Source organism: Eublepharis macularius, chromosome 10 (assembly GCF_028583425.1).
Source record: "Eublepharis macularius isolate TG4126 chromosome 10, MPM_Emac_v1.0, whole genome shotgun sequence".
Classification (NCBI taxonomy): domain Eukaryota; kingdom Metazoa; phylum Chordata; class Lepidosauria; order Squamata; family Eublepharidae; genus Eublepharis; species Eublepharis macularius.
This window is the reverse complement of record NC_072799.1, coordinates 17,944,092-17,961,937: the sequence shown is the minus strand read 5'-3', so window position 1 is coordinate 17,961,937 and position 17,846 is coordinate 17,944,092. Positions and strand designations below refer to the sequence as shown.

At 44.5% G+C, this 17,846-nt stretch overlaps 1 protein-coding gene across 5 annotated transcripts in view; it reads right to left on the bottom strand.

Annotated features, from left to right (window-relative positions):
* Positions 1 to 17,846, bottom strand: part of ARHGAP24 (Rho GTPase activating protein 24) — a 426,579-nt gene that overhangs the window by 56,657 nt on the left and 352,076 nt on the right. The window contains exon 1 of one of the 5 annotated variants that reach the window (XM_054989838.1): positions 10,608 to 12,066. The exons of the other annotated variants lie outside the window; for them this stretch is intronic. Within the exon in view, the coding sequence (XP_054845813.1) occupies positions 10,608 to 10,722 (115 nt within the window). The 5' untranslated portion in view covers positions 10,723 to 12,066. Of the gene's footprint in view, positions 1 to 10,607; positions 12,067 to 17,846 lie in introns of those variants that run through there. 5 annotated transcript variants of the gene reach the window in all.

The following is a 17,846-nucleotide window of genomic DNA, read 5'->3' as shown; positions in this document are numbered from 1 at the left end:
GTGCCCCAAAATTGCTAATTATTTTATTTAAAAAAACATTTTAATGCTGTCTTTATACCCAAATAGGGGCCCCATGGTGGCGAACATGAAAACATATGAACATTCAAACAGCATTTAAAATAATATATAAAATAATTCAATAAAAGCATATAAACGCATAAACACACAACACCAAAATCAAGGAAGAAGGTCAATAACAATTATTGAAGGCATTCCAATTATGACTGACAGGAGAACGTTCAAGAACTTTTTGATTTGAGTGTTCTGGGATTGTCCCATCACAAAGAGTGATTCTCTGCGGCTCCTTTGGTTTGCATTCTCCTTTTCAATCTAGCCAATGCCATAAGGAGATGGGAGAATGACAAGAGGGCCTCCTATATAAATTGATTTACCCCATCAGAGATACAGAAGTTGATTTCAGAGCTCGATTCAATGCAGTCATCAGTATGAAGAACATGAATATAGAAAGAACATTCTTTCTCAGGAGAGAGAGACGGAGAGAGAGAACGTGTGTTCTCAGCTTCTAGAGGCTGATAACTAATATTAAATCAAGTACAAATCTCAATGTCATTCACTTAAATTGATAGGTAGCTTGCTGAAGACAACAACAAAAAGATATTTCCCCATACAATGCACCATCAACCCAGTGAACTCATTTGCCAAGAATGTTGCTATGGACACTGGCATAGAAGAATTTCCAGAAGCATTAGATGGAAACACTGAGAATAGCTTTATCAGTGAGAATAAAAAAGCCAACTTCCATTTTCAGTCAAAGCTTGCCTTCGACTACCTGATGCTAACAGGGATGACCAAGCACGCACCGATTCAGCTCAACATCTATTCGCCGGTTTTGATCAGGAGGAAGACTGACCGTCAAACAGTTCACTGTTAGTGAAGAGTTTGAGCCTGTTCAATGGATTCTTTTCAAGCATTCGAACAGTACACAGCAATTACTGGTGTTTCACACATGTGCATTGTCACTGAACCCAATGGCAGTCCTATTCCCTCCCCACTCACCCCCCAGACCTCTTGCCACTTCACACCGTTTGGCAATCACTGATATACATAGCCAATGAATCAATCAGGCAGGTAGGCAGAGATGATAAATAAACTTTTGTTTTTTAATTCTTATTTTCTGGTGTTCATGTAAGTCTGCACCATCTATATTATTTTGTGCATGCTCATTTTCCCACACAGCCTTATGGGAGGAGTGTTCCCTCCACCCTCATATAATTTAATGACCTTATCCAGCCATGATTCCAGGTAGAATCAGAGCCAAGCTACAAGTGATGCCTTACACAGGTTGGATACTTGTCAGCTTCCCTCAAGTTTTGATGGGAAATGTGGCCATCCTGGTTTTACAGCTTGGCTCTCCATTACAGCTGCAAGACCAAGATGCCTACATTTCCCACCAAAACTTGAGGGAAGCTGACAAGTGTCCAACCTGTGTCAGGCATCACTTGTAGCTTGGCTCTCAATCTCACTGACGTTTCTTACCTATGGAGGAAAAGCTGCAGAACAAGTTGCCAATGAACAACACTAAGTAGCCCTATCACATCAGTGAAGATCCCTGACTTTATTCCCTGATGTATTCCTGTGGGTTTACTCTTGAGAACGATAACAACTTCTTTGAATCCATGAAGGTATCTCTGCCCAAATCCAGCTTGGTGTAGTGGTTAAGAGCATGGGACTCTAATCTGGAGAACAGGGTTTGATTCCCCACTCCTCCACTTGAAGCCAGCTGGGTGACCTTGGGTCAGTCACAGCTCTCTGGAGCTCTCTCAGCCCCACCCACCTCACAGGGTGATTGTTGTTGTGGGGATAATAATGACATACTTTGTAAACCGCTCTGAGTGGGCATTAAGTTGTTCTGAAGGACGGTATATAAATCGAATGTTGTTGTTACATGTGAAATAAGAGCCCTGTGGTAAGCTGCAGTACTGCAGTCCAAGCTCTGCTCACGACCTGAGTTTGATCCTGGCAGAAGTCGGGTTCAGGTAGCCGGCTCAAGGTTGACTCAGCCTTCCATCCTTCCGAGGTTGGTAAAATGAGTACCCAGTTTCCTGGGGTAGATGTCCGGGGAAGGCAATGGCAAACCACCCCATAACAAAAAGTCTGCCACGAAAATGTTGTGATGCAATGTCCCCTCATGGGTCAGTAATGACTCAGTGCTTGCACAGGGGACTACCTTTACCTTTACCTACCTGTGGAACTGGAAATGGCTATCTAATCAAACAGAAAGTGGCTTTTCTCATCTTTGCACAACCTATGCAGGCCTGGCAGGCATTCCTGGCTGTGTCAGAGATGGGAGAAGGACTGCTGCAGGTGAACTTACAGGCAGGTGTGGACTGAAGTGGATGGAAGTTCTCCGCCTGCACTTCCTCTTGACACCACCAAAGAGAAAAGCCCAAAGGAAAATAGAACTCATCGACAGCTATTGCTTTCAGACGAGAGGGGCGCTGTGATGTTGAAATATGTGTGCATGCACGGGAGAGAGAACAGAGGATAGTCTAGTTTCTTTAGGAAGAGTCTCGGACTTAAAAAAGTGTATGAGTTTGAAGGGGAGGGGGATCAACTTCCTCAAGTTAATCAGTTAATCTTTTCCCCAAGTTCTGAACATTCCAGGAATAGTTACGATGACTCAAGCATAATGAAAGCTGGGAACAGGCCAGATGAGAGACAACAACCTCTGCTGTTCCTCCAAAGGATATACTACAATGGGTCCAGTGCCAGTGGCCAGGTGACTGGGCAGGTAACTCTACCCTACTGCTAGCATGTGAGCCTACTCACATTTCTGCCATTTCCCACTAGTATTTTCCATAGCTATTTGGAGCTAAAAACAGTGACGGGCCTCACACATGCTCCAGAAGAGGAAGAAGCACCCATGTGGCTGTGGTTGCTGAGCAATTGCTCAACCGTTCTGATGCATCGCTTCCAGCAAAGAGGTGGTCCTAAATGTCCCCCTGCCCCCAGTTGTCTTTGCAACGAGTACAGACAACACTGCTGGCAACAGAGGAGAATACAAGGCACAGCATCAACGCAACTGGAGGCAATGGTGAAGGGTCCGCATGGGAGCTGTGCAGGATATGAAACCTTCCCAGTACTCAGAACCACATGGGAGTCGAACTTGTGCTTCTTGGGAGTTAAAGTCTCCACAAAATCAAGGCTATATAATCTGTTATCTGGCTGACCTGCTTTTTAGACTTCGTAGGGATAAGAAATACTCACAGTGCAGCACAGAACACTTACAAATGCCGATTTATAATTCCACTCAGCTCAAAATATGGACTGTCACATGACCATCCCACACATTCTTGTTTTTGGGGGGGGGTGTTAACTACTACTAGGCTGCTCATCATGAGGAGAACGATTTTGCACAAAACTCCTGGATAACAACGTCTTCCTGGCGCGATTTCATGCGAGAAGACGCTGTCTTTCGGGTCTTTTGCGCGATGTTCCACAGGAAGGTAAGGCATGTGGAAATGGCCCAGGTTTTAGATTTAGCAGTTCAGGGGGGAAGTTCAGAGTGGCAACTTGCAGCCTCCGTCCTTGGAAGCTCCAGTTAAAAATATCTCAGTTGAAGTCCGAAAACTCCTTCTCTGCTGTAGACCCTAGAGAACTATTGCCACAAAGTAGACAATGCTGAGCTGGGTGACCAATCACCTACGTAACTGTGCTCCCTTTGCTGTTTTGATTACTGGAAAAGAGTGAAATTGTGGCTTAAGGGCAAGGAGCCTGTGAGTCCCAGCGTATAGCCTAGCATGGCAACCCACATCCCCAAATCCAACACTGTGAAGACACGTGTTGCTTCCCCTGAAACCAAGCGGATGGTTTCAGTGTATGGATTTGGCACATTTTCACAAAAGTGGAAGTATAGCAAGGGAACACCTGAAAAAAGGATGCAGGGTTTGCAGGGGTTTGCAATCCTTTGCATGGCTTCTGTTGTGTTGGCATTCAGGCTGAGGTCTTTCACGCCACCGACTGCCTGGTCCTTTTAACTGGCGATGTCGGGGATTGAACCTGGGACCTTCTGCATACCAAGCAGATGCTCTGCCACTCAACTATTATGTTTCTGTGTGTGGGGGTCACTCGCATTCACTCTTGATAACTGCTTCGTGCAATTATTTGAAGAAGGCTCTTCTTATTGCTGGCTATGAGGTCATATGGTGTAAACCAATCAGGAGTCACGCGTCCGTTGGCACCATGCTGCCAATCAGGTGTTGCAATGTGCTGATATCAAGGTTAATTCGCAGCAAGGGCAATGCTTTGTAGTCTCCATTTGAATGGAACATTCAGATATAAACTAATCAACATTCAAACAAAAGAACCCCATTCCTTAATACGGTTATTGTAACTAATCCTAGTTGAAAAATTAACATGTTTGGATATCGGGGAAGGATTCTGTTTTCTGGTGCCTCTGACACTACAGTTTGAGGAAAGCAGTGAGAATGTGAAAGGGGAGGTGGAGTCAGCAGATGACGGAAGGGACAGACAGGCACCTTGACCAATCACTGGAGTATATTATCAGTTGCACCTGAAGAGGAATGTGGTGAAAGGTCTCCGTTTATAGTGTTTTCACCAATCACGTCTCTGTTGAGGAGTGCTTTTCGCTGATCCTATATAAACACGGAGGACTGCCATTTCATGACCCTCCTCAAGTGTTTTCTCGTTGAAAGACAATGCATTTACAAGATCTCTGTTGATTGCTTCGCAATTGAGAAGTCATGATTAAGTGGCTGCATTCCTGGAGATGCCAAATACAAGTCGGTCTACTATATGACTGCAAAGGAGATGTTGTGTGAGTCTGCTGTAGCAAAATAAAATGAAACTCCAGTATCTCACTGAAGAAGTGAGCTGTGACCCAGAAAAAAAAAAACCCATTGAAATAAATATTGGTCAAATCCACATTCACCCATTACCCGCATGTTTATCGGATATCTTCCGTTTGCCTCCAGTCCGCGATTTTTTCCTCTTCGTTCACATTCGTGCTTCCAATCCGTCTTTCTCGCGCGTCCCTCCGGTCACACAGCCGCTCGAAAACCGCTTTTTTGGGCGGGACCTTTTTTCCCTGCCCATTTTTTTAAAAAAAATTTGAGCGCACTTTTCCGTTATTTCGATCTTGCCTTATAAAGAAACATCATTGAAGATAATGATGCCTCTCTTTCCCCCACTGACAGCACTGATGTCTCTCTCCCATTTCTTTTTTGGAAATTTGGAAGCATGTGGGAAGCTTTCGTGAGCATTTCCTATGCAGGACAGTTCAGTGCCTGAATTTTACTGAAGTTTCACTTCCTTGGAGTGTCATTATTTCGACATTTCATAATTTCGATATTACAGTAATATAAAATAAAAAAAATAAAAAACAGTTAAAAAGGAAGTTTCGCGAGTCCGTTCTGAGGATGGATTCACCCCAAAATGATTTTTCAAACTACCAGATTTGATTCAGAAACAGCATAATCAATAAATCCAATGCTATGAAGTCAAAAACAGTCTTTTGCAGACTACGGAGCACTTGCAAGTTGAATCAGCCAATAGGAACTCTTGGAACGGCCAGAGAGACAGGAAGGGGGGTGGTTTTAAAAAAACCGCGTAAATTGGCCCCTTCACGGCCACCGTGAAACTCCCGTTGAAAACCTGTGACCACCTATTCGGGAGAAATGTGAATGAAATGCGTCTGTTTAATGAGGTAATGTGACCGGCACTCGGGATTGCGTGGGGAATGTGGGGAACATGCGACTTAGAATGAGTAATGTGGATTTGCCCATTGTTAGTGTTTAAGATGCCTCTGGACTTTTTGTTTTATTTTACTGTGTAACTGCTTGCCTTTCCTGGGGTACTAAACACCTTTCTGTGCCTGGTCTGTCATTCTGGCTGTTCTCTGGGGTTGCCAAATGTCTACCTGTGGCAAGTTGTCAAGTGAGAAAATTAATTGCCTAGAAAATAGGGGCCCTTTCTCCTCTCTGCCTGAAACTGGGAAGCAGAATGCCGTGTCTGACAGAATCATAAAGAAATCCATCCCAGCTGGGCAAAAAACAAAAACGTTACAGCTAGAAATGTGTTTTTCATTGAAATCAATATTAAAAAAAATAAAGAATCCAAATGCATGAGGTAACAAAAATAAAGAAAACAAAAATTAAAGAATAAAACAAACCAATTATCAATAAAATCTGATACGTAAGCCTTATTCCCCCATTAGGATGGCCAGGCATTCATTCTAAGAACTCACAGCAGCACACACACACAAAATGTTGGGGATGTGTCAGCGTATTGACAGCATATTAACTTCAAAATTTTGGACTGCTTCTCCCACCAGCTCATATCAATGTCTGAAATGTCCAGTTAGAACTTTATGGTAACCCAAAGGTTAAGTCCCATGGTTGGACTAAGATTAGTGATACATAGGTTTATTTTCCTGCTCTGCCATGAAACTCACTGGGTAACCTTTGGCCACTCACCCTCAGACAAATCTTCCTCACAGGGCTACTGTGAAGATAAAATGGAAGAGGGGGAAACCATGAGCTCCTTAGAGGAATGGTGGGATAAAAATGTAAATAAATACATAATAAAGGGAGCAGAAGTCACCCAGAAATATATTCAAAGAATATCCAGCCAGGTAGGTACCCATATGTTGTATCCCCAACTCCCCCATGGCCTGAAGACCTCAGAAAGATTTGATGATCCATAAGGCATTTAGAGATGCAGAAAAACAAACAGGGCTATATCCGCCTTTCTACTTTTAAGCACAGGCAGGGCTCATTTCGAGGGGGAACATGCAGGAACGCAGTTCCAGCAGTTCCCCAAAGAGGTCACATGTCAGGTGGCCCCGCCCACCTGACTCTTGGCCATTTGGGCCCATTTCAGCTGGGATTGGGGCTGAAACAGCCTGGATCGGGCCTCTGATGGGTGGTGGATCACTCTCCCACTCAGCAGTGGCCCAATCCTGACCATTTTGGGCCCCTTTTCAGCCATTTTCAGCCCCCTTTTTTGCCATTTTGGGCCCAATTTTGGCCCTGAATGGCCAGGATTGGGTCCAAAACAGCCAGGATAGGTGATGGCAGGGTGTGTGGCATATGCAAATCAGTTATGCTAATAACACACTTTTGGTGATGTCAAGGAGTGTGGCATATGCTAATGAGTTATGCTAATGAGTTCCTCCAGCTCTTTTTCTACGAAATGACCCCTGAGCACAGGTCAGGCCAACAGCATAAACAAAGATAATCAACAAAATAGTAAAGAATCCAGTAGCACCTTTAAGACTAACCAACTTTATTGTAGCCTAAGCTTTCGAGAACCATAGCTCTCTTCATAAGATGCAACAAAGCTGGTTAGTCTTAAAGGCGCTACTGGATTCTTTACTATTTTGCTACTCCAGACTAACATGGCTAATCCTGGAAAGATAATCAACAGTATGGCTTCTATTCAGAACCCTTATTCGAACACTGTCTCTGATGGATATGGAGGTTATAGGCATGGGTAACAGGCTTCATTCCAAAATTTCTGGAGTTGAACTGACACTGCTAGCTCACCCAACTTACTGGGAAAGGGTGGGTTAAATACTGGTCAATTATTCAGGTGTGTTGGATCAAAGCCAGTTTCAGCAGACGCCAGATAACTGCCTCCTTCAATGGGCATAGCCACATGCCTTCCTTGAAAGAGGCATTTTACTATAATTGTGGTCAGTGAGTTTAAATTGGTCTCCCACCCTTTGCTATCCAGGTATGAAAGGGGCCCATGATGAGCCTCATATCTCCAAGAACCGTGCCTCCCATCTATAGGTGACCTGAATTGAAAATTATCCATAGAAACCCAAGAAGATGACTATCTGGATCATGATGTTTTTATATTGGGGTATGAATAGGGTTGCCAGCTCCAAGTTGGGAAATTCCTAGAGATCTGGAGGGCGAAATCTGGAGAAACCTGAAGAAAGTGGGGTTTGGAGAGGGAAAAGACCTTGGCATGGCATAAATCCATAGAGTCCACCCCCCAAAGTAGCCATTTTCTCCAGCTGAACTGATCTCTGTGGCCTGGAGACCAGTTGTAATTCCGGGAGAGCTCCAGCCACCACCTGGAGGCTGGCAACCCTAGGTATGAATGGAGAGGTAAAGAGATGTTAGGGCTAGAGTGGAACGTGCAAAGAAAATTTTGATTGAGCATGCACCACTGATGAAAAATGAAAACTCTATGTTGAGAATTATTCGGAAAGGGAAAATAGCCATTATTATAATGTTGCTGTATAGTCTATGGTGTGGCCCCGTTTGGAATACTGTGTACAGTTCTGGCTGTTGTATCTCAACATGGATGTTGCTGAGCTTCAAAAAAGACAGAAGAGACCAACCAAGGTGATTAAGGGGTTGGTGCACCTTTGCTAAGATCAAAGGCTACAGAATCTGGGACTTTTTAGTATAGAGGAAAGACGACTAAGAGGGGACATAATACAGGTTTTAAAAATTTGCACAGGGTAGAGAAAGTGGATAGAGAGGACTTCCTCTCCCATAGTACTAGAACTTGGGGACACCCAACAAAATTGAAAGGCAATAGGTTCAAGACAGACAGAAGGAAATACGTCTCTAGTAAATGAATATTTATATTGTGAGAGTCAGGGCCAGTAGACTAGGGATGGCGACTGGCCATGACAACTAAATGGAATCGCCACATTTAGAAGCAATAAAAATCTGGGAGGCAACTTCCACCCTATCTGCTCTGTTTGTTGGCCCTCCAGGATGCCAGACTGGTCTGATATATTGGTCTGTGATCCAGCAGGGCTCTTCTTAAGTTCTTATGGCATCACTCAAGATGGTGAACAGAATGGTGTTATTGCTCATTTCCTCGCTCTCATTGTCTTCTGCCATCTGCCTACTAAACTTCATCCATAAGCCCGTTTAAATGCATAAGCCAAACTTCACCCGAAGTGGAATTCAAAAGTCCTGCTCAGATGAAATATCTATAGGTATTTCAAAAGAAGCAAAATTTCCCAGGGGAATTTCATATACCCCAAGAGAGACCACTGAATGCTGCTTCGAGCAAAATTCAACGCGAACTGGGAGTCATGACATTGGAAGGAACTTCAAGGGAAATTAAAGAGATTTGATATAATGACATTTCTTGGGGGGCGAGGGAGACTTTTACTTGCCTTTAGCTTTCACCTTCCTTGTGCAAACTGGTCCATCTGACCAGGTCGGTGTCAAGCCACAATCTCAGAGTTGGACATTCCTGCTCAAATAAGGAAGCTTTGCCGTAGCATGCATAATCACTGTTTGTCCTTGTGACAAATGATTGATGAGTGGCGCAATCTGCCTTCCCCCACAAAATCCCTACCCACATGCAAGAGCGGACACAGGAAATGGCTCACAGCCATTGACTTATCCCTCCATCTCTTATTTAGAGAGCTTACCAAAAGCTATAAAACGAATGACAACACTGGCAATAAAGATGTCACCAAAGCCGCTCCCCCACAAGACAGGATACAACGTACAGTTCTGCTGCCTTGCTTGCACACAAGGATGACAGATTGTTTCCTATACCTCTAGGAAAAGGGAGATCTCTAGATCTCTCCTTTCTCCTTTGGGACCTCATGCAGAGACACGTTTCCAGCCACATAGAATTAAGGATATTCCACTTCTAAGCAGAAAGCTTCACTAGCCATGATAGTTAAATAGAACCTCCATATTCAGAGGCAATCTGCTTTTGAATGCCAGATGCTCAGGCTGATCAAAGGGGAGGGCTGTCGTCTTTAAGTCCTGCTTCAAAGCTTCCTGGAGGTGCACGGCACATGGAAACAGAATGCTAGAAAACACACTGTCCTAAGCAGAGTTGCTCCAGCCTAAGAGCACTGATTTCAATGGGCTTAGACTGGAGTAAGTCTGCTGAGGATTGCACTGACAGACCCTTAGTGCGATCTGCAGGGTTCTTACATTCATATATAACTCCTTCCAAGATAATATCTATTTCCCTCTCCCACCATCAGCTGAGCTAGACACAACATGCATGCAAATACATACCCAGTGAAAATCTTACACATTCATTAAGCATTCGCTATATTAAGGAGAGGAGCAAAAGGGGCAGCTAACATCTTAAAAAATATTTTCTGCAGCACGTGAAGTTGAAATATGAACCACAGAAGAAAAGCAAGCAAGTAAAAACCAGGAAGCAAAAGGAAAAGATCAAACGTATAGCAAACCTCCAAGCTCACCGGACATCTTTAGAGGCACACGGTTAGACTTCTAGCTTCCCTTCCCTGCTTACAGAGCTAGTTGTCTAGCCACTTCTTCCAAGCCAAAGCAGAACCTGGTATTCTTGGTGTCTGTCTAGTTTGGTTAGCTCAGAAGCGCCGTCAAAAATATTACTCATTTTCTAGCTTCTTTAACGTTCATTCACAGAATGCCACATGAAAGAAAAAAAAAACCCCAGTAACCTCGCAACTATAAATCAAGGATGCAAAACCTGGCCAGTAAGCATTGACGTCTTTTATTGTTTCTTGCCCTTTGTTTCTGAATTTCTATTGAATACAAAACAGCTCTTCTTTCATGTCCCTCCAAACATGCAGGAGAACATAACCCCAAGCAAAGCCCCCACCCCAAACCCAGAAAAATGGGACAAACTGCACCTACCTTTGCGGAAGCTAAAACACCGCTTAATTCTCCTGTAGGTAGTTTTGGGAACAAAGGGGGATGATGCTAAGGCACCCGAGGCACGGACCCCCGTGGTCCTGTCTTCAGGCATCATACAGGCCTGAGGCGTTCTTGCAACCCGAAGGCATATGTTAAAACCCGCTTCTGTATGACAAGCTGCTATCAATCATACTTATTTACTATTTTGAGCGGCATTTCCCTTTTGAACTTCCCAAACTGCAACCCTGTCGGTAGATTTTAGCCACTGAGCGCTTTAAAATAAACCAAGGTGTTGCAGTCTCTTCTTAGCTTGTCGTTCTCAGATGGTTCCCTTTCCGTCTTGCTGGTTCCTTCTCCTTGAGCTTTTAATTTTATTTCCTGCCAGGCGGGAACAAGGCAATGTCCTCATGACAAAAGAATTTCAACATAAAGGTATATCGTCTTTTCAAGGTGTCTTGCAGGAGTTTTGTGGCACGGTTTGGGGAGATCGGCACTTCTTCTCAGCTTGAACTGCATGGGGTGGAGCGAATGGGCAGGGGGGGGCACAGATTCCACTGGGAAAGGTCAGCAAATAACAGTGCATGAACAGAAGATGAGAACAATGACAAAAAAGCCCCCAAAGAATTGCCTTGGATGTTCCTCGCCGGCTCCCTTTTTATCTCCGCAAATGGGGGACAAAAATAATGACTGCATCTCCCAAAAGACTACATTTTGTCCATTATGGAGGCTCTTCAAAAGGCCCTTTCCCCCCTAATTCTTATGCATGAAAACGCCTCCTCTCTGGATATTTGGTTAGGTCTTCTAGATGATTTGTTGCTTTCCTATTGCCCTTCGACTCTCGTGGGAAAGTCACCAGCCCCATCAGCTTCGGCCGCTCAGCTCCACCACCAAGTTCCACGGCATCTGCTGAAGAATACACGCCTTGCGCAAGACACGCCAGTGCTGCCGATATCTTGCCTGCCCAACTATTCTCAGTGGAAGTGTTTCAAGTGCTGCTGCTGCTTCTGCTGCCGCTGCTTCTGCCTGCTGCTCTAGCCAGTTGCATTGCATGCGGCAGGTGCAAGCGAAACAACGTACAGGAGGCAAAAAGCAGCTTGCACAGCTTCTGCAGTGTCGATTGTTTCAAAAAATGTTGACTTTTGAGTTGACTTCAAGCAACTGTCACGTGTGGCAGCTTAAGAGCCCTTCTGCCTCTCACATGAGCACCCGGCTTCCCCATTCTGCCCCCCCAGCCATTAATCTCGGTTGCTCCTTCGTCCCTTGTACTTCCATGTTATTTCTGTTTCCATGCTCTGTAATCAAAGCTCTCTCCTGCTATTATTAACACCACCAACAAAATGTCATCTTTTAAATCTAATCAGGGAAGGAATTTAATTCACAGACGAGTGTGTAGGGAATGACAATTTTCTTTTTAAAAAGGCTGTTCTCTGCACCTTTTCTGTTTTCTCTGCTCAGAAGCAATCTGTTCCCCAGCAGTTTCCTCTCTCTCCCTCCTTCCTCTTACTAGCACAACCTAACACTGTAGTTTAATAAACTGGTTAATCATTTGCAGATCTGCTTGCTCTGTGATCTCCACGGCCACACTATTCTAGCCAGAAGGTCCACTCCAAATATTACGGCTTTGCCAAATATTGCACATACCGTGCCTAATGTTTCAGCGAAATAAACATGTCCTCCAACATAGTATTATGGTGGCGTCATGTATGGAAAAGCCGTGGCACACGTGCACCTTCCAGCTCTTCCTTCCCCTCCTCTGTTGTAAGCCACATTTTCAAATAGTCCTTCCCAATTTGCCATGCACACTACAAAAACATGTTGGTTGGCAAGGTCACACGTGGCTGTTGGGCAGTAGCATAAAGATATGAAATGGTCTTGTCCTAGGGATGCCATGAATTTCTCGTTAAAAGCATTTAACAGGCAAACTTTCAATGTTTGACTTGTGAAAATATGTGAGCCAATCACCAGATCCATTCAGTTCGGCATCAAACAACTTATAGGTTTACAGCAGTATTTTTCAATACTGTGCATGCGCAAAAATGTCACCTGTCCAAACAGATAGGCAGCCATGTGCATTGCTAAGGACTACTTATATAAACACCCAGGGCTTTTTTTCAGCAGGAACACGGTGGAAGGGAGTTCCGACACCTCTTGAAAATGGTCACATGGCTGGTGGCTCCGCCCCTGATCTCCAGACAGAGGGGAGTTTAGATTGCCCTCTGTCTGGAGATCAGGGGCGGGGCCACCAGCCATGTGACCATTTTCGCTGAGAGCGATTTAAGCTTTAAAAAACTCCCCCTTGTTCCAGCTGACCCATAGTGACGTCATTGTGCAGTCCTGAGTTCCACCACTGAGTTCCACCACCTCTTTTCCCAGAAAAAAAGCCCTGTAAACACCAAATGGTAGGATTTATAAAAAATCAGAGTTTATTTATGAGTGTTATAGATGATTTGTGATTGACTTGAGTGTCTGTTTAGACCACTGCCTGGGAAACAGAGAAGAGACACAGCAAAGATGGCAGGACTAGAACTCGAACAGGCTGTGTGAGAATGCAAAAAGCCAATTGCACTGTACTGCGTGCACCCACAAATGCATCAGTGAACAGGAGAACAGTCTATCGAAGAATTAGCTCCCTGTTTGGGACCAGTGAACAGGACATGAGCAGAACTGGCAGGTGTTTGAGCATCCCTACCTTAGAAGTAGACCAATGGTTCAACAAGTTCAGGATTGTCTACGCTAAGTGGCAGCTGTACTACCACATCCTGGACACAGAACCTGAGCCCTTCTTACAACAACAACAACAACAACAACAACAACAACAACAACAACAACAACAACAACAACAACAACAACAACAACAACAACAACAACATTTGATTTATATACCGTCCTTCAGGATGACTTAATGCCCACTCAGAGTGGTTTACAAAGTGTGTTATTATTATCTCCACAACAATCACCTGGTGAGGTGGGTAGGGCTGGGGGAACTCTGAGAGGGCTGTGACTGACCCAAGGTCACCCAGCTGGCTTCAAGTGGAGGAGTGGAGAATCAAACCCGGTTCTCTAGATTAGAGTCCCACGCTCTTTACCACTACACCAAATTGGCTCTTTCTTCATGGAAAGCATGTGCTCCACCACTGAGCCATTTAAAACATTTATATGCTATCTTTCCACCCAGAAAAGGGTCCCAACTAAGATGATGAACAACAAATATTAAAACATTTAAAACATTAAAATAACATTTAAAATCTATATATATAAAGACAAGTGTCTTGACTGACTCATCAATGCCCAGCCCAAACCCCTGGACCGAGAAACATGAAATTTAGAGAGACATTCTTTTCATGATGTAAACACCCACTAAGAAGGGATTTTAAGAAATTCGCCCCCAAGGGGGTAAAAAGGGGTAAAATGTGTTTTCTCAAAGGGATACAGCTTCCCCGTGTGGCTGGCAGGCTGCTGCCTGCTTGCGCCCCCACCCACTGCTGGTTTGGCCCATCTTCCCTGATTCGGCCAGCCTTTCAAGGTCATTTGCACATGCAGCCTGATTGGTCCTCACCCCCCGCATTCTAAACAGTATGCAGTTGCTATTGGGAGTCATTGAATGTGTTCTGAGGTAAAATGCACCTCCCAGTCTTCCCCTAAAAGTTCACTAGGGTTACCAACTAAAAATAAAAATGTTACATACCCGTAAGTATTATAACTGGATTTAAAGTAGTTAAATACCATAGTGAAGCACAGGTATCAAGCTAGTGTATGTAAAATACAAGAAAAACATGTAAACAACCACACACACAACCAGGGAGGAGGCCAATAAGAGTTTACTGGGGGTATGCTGGTGGAAGATGACAAAGGGAGAGGAAGATAGGTAGATCTCCCAGGGGAAGGAGTTCCACTGCCACAGCTGAGAAAACCCAACTGAGACAGAGCAGCGTGTCATCCATATATAGGTGACAATTCAACCCAAATCTCCGGATACCCTCTCCTCGCAGCTTTACATAGATATTGAAAAGCAAAGGGGACAAGATAGAACCTTGTGGAATTTTGTAAGCAATAGGTCAAGGGGCTGAGCAACAGTCCCCCAGCACCACTCTCTGAAACCTACCTTCAAAGTAGGAACAAAACCACTGCAATACAATGCTTCCCAGTCCCAATCCCAAAAGGCAATCCAGATGATACCAAAAGCTGCTGAGAGATCAAGCCTGGGCATGTTGAATATTTGGCATCTTCAGGCTCCTTTGCTCATGCTCATCTCACTGATTGTGTCAATCCACAGGATTTTGTTTGCAACCCCTGGCAATGTTGTGGTGTTGGTCCCCACTTTGTGTCCTCAGTGACAAAATCGTATGGACTACCATGGTCCACGCCCTGATTTGGATAGCCCAAGTGAGCCTGATCTTGTCAGATCTCAGAAGCCAAGCAGGGTTGGCTTGGTTAACAATCGGATGGGAGACCTCCAAAGAAGACCAGGGTTGCAGAGGCAGGCAATGGCAAGTCATCTCTGTTAGTCTCTTGCCATGAAAATCCCACCAGGGGTCGCTGTAAATCAGCTACGAGTTGAGGGCGCTCTCCACCAGCATCACAGTCCATGGGATTAGGCAGCAACGTGGGTAATTTAGGGTACGGTTTGTGAGAGGTGAGATCAGGAACAAAAAAGCTGCCAAGAAGAGCAGCACGTACCCGTTTGCATCGAGTGCTGAAACTTGACGGAGATGGGAGACGAAAATGAGGCAAGCCGTTTCAGCTCAACCCTAATAATCAAAAATGGCGTGTTTGACAGGTGAGAACGACACTAAGTAAAACAAACAAACACTAGGGAACGCATTTTCCTTGTAGTGTACATCATAGTGCACTTCTCTTCTGCTTTCCTAATGAAAGTCAGGCCTGCTGCCAACATATATCCATTAGAACAGAAATCTGAAACCACTCCAAGTAGTTCTGTTCAATAGCAAAATGTATACCATTATTAGCTAATGGTTTATCTCCATATTTTTCTGATACAGTCAGTGACTCAATGCTGAGCTGCTAAAAAGGCCAGAGTACTTGAAAAACCATTTGCAGAGTTGGCATAATTCTAAGCAACGTATTGTCATGGTAGCCAGGGTGGAGTTTTTTGTTGTTTTTGGCTCTAAATCATTACACATCAGGTTCTGCAAAATGTCACCATCAATAGGTAGTGCTTAACAATCAGCATGGTCTTCTACTCTTTTGGCTTTCCACAAACTATGCAAAACTGCATTATTCAGGAGGGGTTTTTTCACTCAGGTAACAGGGGTGTGTTGTAAGAAATGGCTGAGAGAGATCCCTTGGTTAAGAGAAAGGGACTTTAGACTATACTACTGGGCTCTGTCCGCTGATGTAGATATGCTACTACTGGGTATTTCCATGTCGTTTAATAGATCTTGTTAAATTACTTATGTTTTGTTTCAGCAGCAATATTTTATCTCTGTATTTGGAAATATGCTTGTTATCAAATTTCTGCCATCCATACTAATTGTTGATCTTATTTAAACCTTTACTTTATGCTTTTTTCCCATACTAATGCAATGCGTTTCATGTGTATGTACATGAAACATGATAACTTGAATACAAAAAAACGACTTTAAGTGCTTAAAACATGAGCTGGAGTATTGAATAAAGCAGAGCACTTTACCAAACTTAGAACATGGTAGCTGGTTAACTGAGCAACCAGGTCATGGGAGGTACCATCCTAAGCAAAGTTAGGGGTCTTCGTTGAAGGTTTCCTGTCCATATTTTTATAAATTAATAAGCTAATTCAGTGACTGGAGTGTTAGAACTGGACAGGTTCAAATCTTCATTCTTCCATAAAGTCTACCATGTTACCTTGGGCCAGTCAGTCTTTTTAGATGAGTCTACCTCATAGAGACCCAGTTTGATGTAGTGGTTAAGAGTGTGGGACTCTAATCTGGAGAGCCGTGTTTGATTCCCCACTCCTCCACTTGAAGCCAGCTGGGTGACCTTAGGCTAGTCATAGTTCTCTGGAGCTCTCTCAGCCCCACCCACCTCACAGGGTGATTATTGTTGTGGGGATAATAATGGCATACTTTGTAAACCGCTCTGAGTGGGCATTAAGTTGTCCTGAAGGGTGGTATATAAATCGGATGTTATTATTATTGTTGTTATTATAGAGTTATTGAGAGGATAACTTGCGGAGGGGGGGAGAATAAAGTTTGCTGCCCTAAAGTTGTCCAGATTTTAATAAAACTGAAACATGGCTACAGTGACAAATGATTCCTCCCTTTCTGCTGGGACAGACTATCCAGTGTTGAACTGGCTCCAGGAAATGGCTCCCTTTGACAGTGGATGAGGGCTCAGTTACTTTTTTTTCCAGATGAGTTTACCTCACAGAGTTATTGAGAGGATCCCTCAGAGGCCTCATGGCCACTACAGCCCCTGTTTTATTGCTTGCCCTGGAAGCGGCTGCTTTCACCCCTACTATTTATTTATTTAATTATTTATTTATTTATTTATTTATATCAGCCCTAGACCCCTTCCAGTCTGGTTTCCGCCCAGGACATGGGGTCGAGACATTGCTGGTCGCCCTCACAGACAATCTCCGCAGACATCTGGATCAGGGCGGATCAGCACTGCTGATTTTGCTGGATCTGTCAGCAGCGTTTGATACGGTCGATCATGAGCTTTTGACCCACCGCCTTGCCGATGTGGGGATTCAGGGGACAGCACTGCAGTGGCTGGTCTCCTTTCTCCATGATCGGGGACAGAGGGTGGCGCTTGGGGAAAGAGTGTCATCTCGTAGGCCATTGGTATGTGGTGTGCCACAGGGAGCGATACTCTCTCCATTATTATTTAATATCTATATGCGCCCCCTCGCCCGGCTGGTGCGGAGTTTCGGGCTTGGGTGTCACCAATACGCGGATGACACCCAGCTTTATCTGTTGTTGGACGGGCGGCCTGGATCGGCCCCTGATGCCCTGGAGCGTGCTTTTGAGGCTGTGGCTGGTTGGTTGAGACAAAGTCAGCTGAAATTGAATCCCACGAAGACGGAGGTCCTGTATGTGGGCCGTGGGGAGATGGCTTTGGGACCCCGGCTTCCTACGCTTGATGGGGCAGCACTTACACTGGCCCTGAGAGTTAGGAGCCTGGGGGTGATTCTGGATTCCTCCCTGAAGATGGAGGACCAGATCACTGCAGTTGCCAGGTCTTCCTTTTATTATCTTCGGCAGGCCAGGCAGCTTGCCCCTTATTTGTCTCCCCATGACT